The sequence below is a fragment of the Salvelinus alpinus genome, chromosome 26, assembly GCF_045679555.1.
Source record: "Salvelinus alpinus chromosome 26, SLU_Salpinus.1, whole genome shotgun sequence".
Lineage (NCBI taxonomy): Eukaryota > Metazoa > Chordata > Actinopteri > Salmoniformes > Salmonidae > Salvelinus > Salvelinus alpinus.
This window is the reverse complement of record NC_092111.1, coordinates 5664297-5669990: the sequence shown is the minus strand read 5'-3', so window position 1 is coordinate 5669990 and position 5694 is coordinate 5664297. Positions and strand designations below refer to the sequence as shown.

General features: G+C 44.9%; 1 protein-coding gene across 1 annotated transcript; it reads right to left on the bottom strand.

The window, feature by feature from the left end:
* Positions 1-2979: 2979 nt before the first annotated feature.
* Positions 2980-4657, bottom strand: LOC139554280 (uncharacterized). Its single transcript, XM_071367049.1, has 9 exons — positions 4614-4657; positions 4441-4512; positions 4268-4351; positions 3998-4144; positions 3828-3908; positions 3557-3706; positions 3390-3439; positions 3199-3268; positions 2980-3106 (listed from the first exon to the last, which is right to left on the bottom strand). The coding sequence occupies exons 3-9, from the start codon at positions 4283-4285 to the stop codon at positions 3008-3010; spliced, it is 615 nt and encodes a 204-aa protein (XP_071223150.1). The 5' UTR covers positions 4286-4351; positions 4441-4512; positions 4614-4657; the 3' UTR covers positions 2980-3007.
* Between the last annotated feature and the right edge of the window lie 1037 nt (positions 4658-5694).

Below are 5694 nucleotides of genomic sequence, written 5' to 3'. Positions count from 1 at the left end.
TTCTATGGTGTTTCTCTCCATTAGGACTGGGTATTGGCTCCTATGGGTTACTCTGCCTTCTACTGTGATGGAGAATGCCTCTACCTTCTGTGTTCCTGCATGAACTCCACCACCCACACTATGATCCAACTAGTGGTCAGTATGCACTACTACACCCTCACTCACATGAACGCTAACATGACTGGTTTCAGTGGGAAAGATGGTAAATGGTTCAGACATTAATGGCAAATATAAAAAACTTAAATACCCAAGTTACCGGAGTCTACAATGGCAGACTGTTAATGTAGAGTAGATAGTGAGAAGTAACATTCAAGACTGAAGCAATTCTCCCCTCTAGTGGTATACTTTATACTGTACCAGGTTACTACACACACTGATAATACAAAACATTGAGGACACCTGCTCTTTCCATGACATAGACTGACCATGTGAAAGCTATGATCCCTTATTGATGTCACTTGTTGATTCCACTTCAATCAGTGTAGATGAAGGGGAGTTAAAGAAAGATTTTAAAACCTTGAGAGAATTGAGACATGGATTGTGTGTGTCAATAGACTGACCAGAGGGTGATTCGGCAAGACAAAAGATTGAACTGCCTTTGAACAGGGTATGGTAGTAGGTGCCAGGCGCACCGGGTTAAGTGTGTCAAGAACTGCAACACTGCTGGTTTTTTCATGCTCAACAGTTTCCCATGTGTATCAAGAATGATCCACCACCCAAAGGACGTCCAGCCAACTTGACACAACATGGGCCAGCATCCTTGTGGAACGCTTAGGGCAGCTTGTAGAGTCCATGCCCTGATGAATTGAGGCTGTTCTGAGGGGAAAAGGGTGTGCAACTCAATATTAGGAAGATGTTCCTAATGTTTTGTGCACTCAGTGTACATTTACATTTACATTTAAGTCATTTAGCAGACGCTCTTATCCAGAGCGACTTACAAATTGGTGCATTCACCTTATGATATCCAGTGGAACAACCACTTTACAATAGTGCATCTAACTCTTTTAAGGGGGGGGGGGGTTAGAAGGATTACTTTATCCTATCCTAGGTATTCCTTAAAGAGGTGGGGTTTCAGGTGTCTCCGGAAGGTGGTGATTGACTCCGCTGACCTGGCGTCGTGAGGGAGTTTGTTCCACCATTGGGGTGCCAGAGCAGCGAACAGTTTTGACTGGGCTGAGCGGGAACTGTACTTCCTCAGAGGTAGGGAGGCGAGCAGGCCAGAGGTGGATGAACGCAGTGCCCTTGTTTGGGTGTAGGGCCTGATCAGAGCCTGAAGGTACGGAGGTGCCGTTCCCCTCACAGCTCCGTAGGCAAGCACCATGGTCTTGTAGCGGATGCGAGCTTCAACTGGAAGCCAGTGGAGAGAGCGGAGGAGCGGGGTGACGTGAGAGAACTTGGGAAAGTTGAACACCAGACGGGCTGCGGCGTTCTGGATGAGTTGTAGGGGTTTAATGGCACAGGCAGGGAGCCCAGCCAACAGCGAGTTGCAGTAATCCAGACGGGAGATGACAAGTGCCTGGATTAGGACCTGCGCCGCTTCCTGCGTGAGGCAGGGTCGTACTCTGCGAATGTTGTAGAGCATGAACCTACAGGAACGGGTCACCGCCTTGATGTTAGTTGATGTGTATGTTAGTGTATGTAGTCCTACATGTTTTTAAATAGTACAGTATCACAAACCAAAGTATAAAACCATATAAAGTGTGGGCCTGTAGTATCTGTAAATCAACTAAACGTTGTTTTTTATTTCCATATGCAGATAATAAAGCATCATTGTTCATGTAATAATATAATATTAGCATTATACCTCTAGGAAGAGGAAATGGTCATAAAATCAAATAGATGAAAAGACGGAAACAAAAATGTTTTTGAACTACAACTTATTTTATTTAAAAATGTCAAATTCAGTGCAAAGTAATGTAGTGCATTGGTGTCTAGATCCCTGTTGGGTGGCAAAGTGTCACAAGAATCCTGTGGGGAGAGAAAACAAGAGAATACATTAAATTAATGGGTGTTAACTAATCAGTGTTCAACAAAGCACTTCAAGTCCTCAATTCCTTCAAAAGAGAGAGAGAAGGAGAAAGGAGTATGGTCCCTGCAGTAGGACTACATGCTGGCCATGAGGTTCTCCAAGTGGTACTCCAGGAGGCTGGAGAGCTCAGTGACCAGAGTCTCTGGGTTAAAGTACCAGGTCAGCTGCTGGCCAAACATGTCATCTAGCAGAGCCATCAGCCCGCCCTGAAGAGAACACCACACAACACATAGAAAATGGCTCTGAGTTACTAGCTTATCAAGAGGAGAGAGACAATTAGAAATACGCCCCCTAAAATGGCATTGGAACCTGGTTAACCATGAATAAGGAAGTACACTAAGAATATGGAAGTAAACAGGAAGCAACCTCTTGACTCTTACATTGAGCAGCAGCAGGTATCTCTCAGCCTCTGGCTCCATGTTGGCAGCAGTGGGCAGGAAGGAGTACAGGAGAGCGTACAGATGCTCCACGAACCCACCAGGGTGCTAAAGGAAACAAAGCAGGAGAAAAGAGGAGAGAATAGAAGAGAAGAGGAATTTAAGTGAAACTGCTAATAGAGAGATATCAAAACATGTACCAGTGAGATGCTACTTACCACCATCAGGGACTTCTGAGCTGTCATCATCCCAAACAGCACCAGCTCAAAGAGGACATCTATCATGTTCACATGATGGATCTAGGACAAGAAAACACGTTTGGAGAAAATAGGAATGATTTCATATAGATCAGCTACTGTGATGTATAAAAGACACGCATGTGGAAGAACTCAGTGAGACTTGAAAGAGTTAATGAACTCACCTTTGCCTCAGCCAGCTCCCTCTCAATGTCATTCCGCTTGGAGGGGTCACTCAGGTAATCCACAAAGTCGTTATAGGTACGGATGAACTTGGCCTTGTCCTATGACAAAGAAAAGAGCATCTTAGTGAGCAGAACACATTTCCCCTCAGGGACACTCTCTTTCCCTTGAAAGAGAATGAGTTAGTGAGTTACCATGTGGTTGGCCTGAACCAGTGCGCCCAGGAGGACCTTTCCCGCCACAAACAGATGGTTCCTGCTCAGGGTGGAACCAAGCAGGGTCTAGGGGAGAGGGAAGAGTTAGGGTGAGACATCTTCCTCTAGGAGACAGAACAAGAAGTCACAGAGAGAAAAATAAAAGTGGGTCCACTCACAGTGAAGGCCTGGCGCAGGGAGACGAGCCTCAGGGCGATGTCCTCCACTCTCTTGGTGGTAAGGTAGAGGCTGTGAAAGGGAGGGAATGGAGCATGTCAACCATTAGAGTCAATGGGGGATAACAGCATTATGACCACTATCCTTCAGCATCTCACAAGCCCAGACTACACAGACATTTAGAGGAACTCACTTTAGCAGAGGAACCTCCCTCTCCTCAGGCAGCAGGTCCTCCTCCCAGCCCTACGACAACAAAACAAGCATTCAAAATCAGTGACCAATGCAATGACATAACAAACAATCGGTCAATGGAAGGATCTTAATGCTCCTAGTCAATAGTATGTGTGTGTAACGTCTGACCTCATAGCAGTTGTGGCCCTCAGGCTCTGGGTCAGTGAACTGCTGAGTGGTGGGCATAGAGAAGGAGGCAGCCTCCGACCCCGCTGAAGAGGAGAGAAGCCCGTCCAGCCCCATGTGGAGAGTGGCGTACACCACTGAGACATCAGTCTGCTGCTCAAAACACACACAACACACCTGTTTACCACACACACGTTATTAGAAAACACACCAAATCTAATGCAAAAATGCCCACTAATGTCTAGTCTATATACATAGGAAATCATTTATTTACCTGGTAGCAGCCAAGCGTCACGTCCACAGACGTCTCGTGGCGGAGGTGAGACGCATAGTGGGTCACCCTGCCAGCCACACGCTGACAGAGAGAGAATACATGTTAAGGCCAAATGGAATAAGTGAAGAAAAGCCTAATCTAATACTATTTCAGTAGTATTTACGTCTTACCTGGATCCAAGTGATGGACTGCACTTTGGTGGCACAGTAGGGGATGCCCTCTGGACTAAGCCTGGCTGTCTCCTTGGAGATGGCCCACACCAGTTGAGTCTCCAGGCCTCTCACCCTACTCACGTGGTGCATCCTCACCACCACCTGCTGTTGAGATAAACAACAAGACAACATCAACAAAACCACTTCAGCAATTGCTGTGACACATTTCCATCAAGATCAAATGACTGACAATGTAGATGAGGATTAGGTAGTTACAAAGACACATACCTGGGATCCCCCACGCATGTAGGTGATGATGGGGCTGATGAACTGGAAAGTTCTCCATGCTTTAACCACCGGACCGGCATTGTTCTGCACATTACAATACATTCATGTTGGAAACAGTAAACATTGTAACCGTGATGTGACTGTGTGTGTGTGGGGGGGGGGGGGTCTCTTACCCTGATCACAACAGGCCCACAGTACAGGGGGCTGAACCTAATCGGAATCAACTGCCAATTGCCAGTGGCCTCCTAAAGCAGAAAGCAGACAAGAGATTTGTTTCATGTCAAAGAGACAACTTGAATATCTGGGATATTTTTCAAACATAAAACCCCAAACTTTCAAATTGTACCTCAAGGATAGTCTGCACATCTGGCACATCCTCAAGGATGATAGCAACATTCTGGACATCAAGGAGGACTGGCAGCTGTGGAACATCTGGCATATCATCCAATGGCACATCCAACTGGACCTCATCCAGGACAGTTGTTTCTAAAATGAGAAGCATTGGAATATAAAATAAACAATTGTTAGGACATAAAACGTAGCAAGATTGCTAATACTAGCTAGCTAGGTAGCAAAAGTTGATCGCTTAGCAACAGTTACTAAAGTTAATATTAGCTAGTCTGAATTATAGAAATACACAACATTTCGCAAATTATAACGACATTGTTAAATGTAGTAAAATGAGAGTTTTAAACTCCACATACCCTCTTCGAAGTCGCTGTCGCTGTCCACCTGTCGACGATCACGAACCCTGCAAAACAGAAAAAGACAAGAAAAACAAGCCACAAATGAATTTGAACAACCTGTCGACGCAGTTGGCCGCCGACGTCCACGCACTCTCTCCGCCAGTCTTGAAAAGCACCCAGGCATTTTCCAGTTGATTGTGCTATCTCAGGTCTCAGAAATCAATCAAGTTTGTTGTCAGCAGCAAACTGAAGTTGTTGTTTTCGCACAGAAAACGTTCCATAGAACGTCGGTTAGATGTCTCTTGGCAACACACGTTCGAAAATGATTGTTTACAAAATTGACAACTGTGTTGCCATAGAAATGAGTTTGGAATTTTATGATTCCCCTTAGAATCCGTTAAAATTGCTTGTCATCATTCTAGTGACGTCGACTTGCTCCTTCGTAGCTCAGTTGATATTTTTTTATTTTTTTATTTCACCTTTATATTAACCAGGTAGGCAAGTTGAGAACAAGTTCTCGTTTACAACTGCGACCTGGCCAAGATAAAGCAAAGCAGTTCGACACATACAACAACACAGAGTTACACATGGAGTAAACAAACATACAGTCAATAATACAGTAGAAAAACAAGTCTATATACAATGTGAGCAAATTAGGTGAGATAAGGGAGGTAGGGCAATAAATAGGCCATGGTGGGAAAGTAAATACAATATAGCAATTAAAAACACTGGAATGGTAGA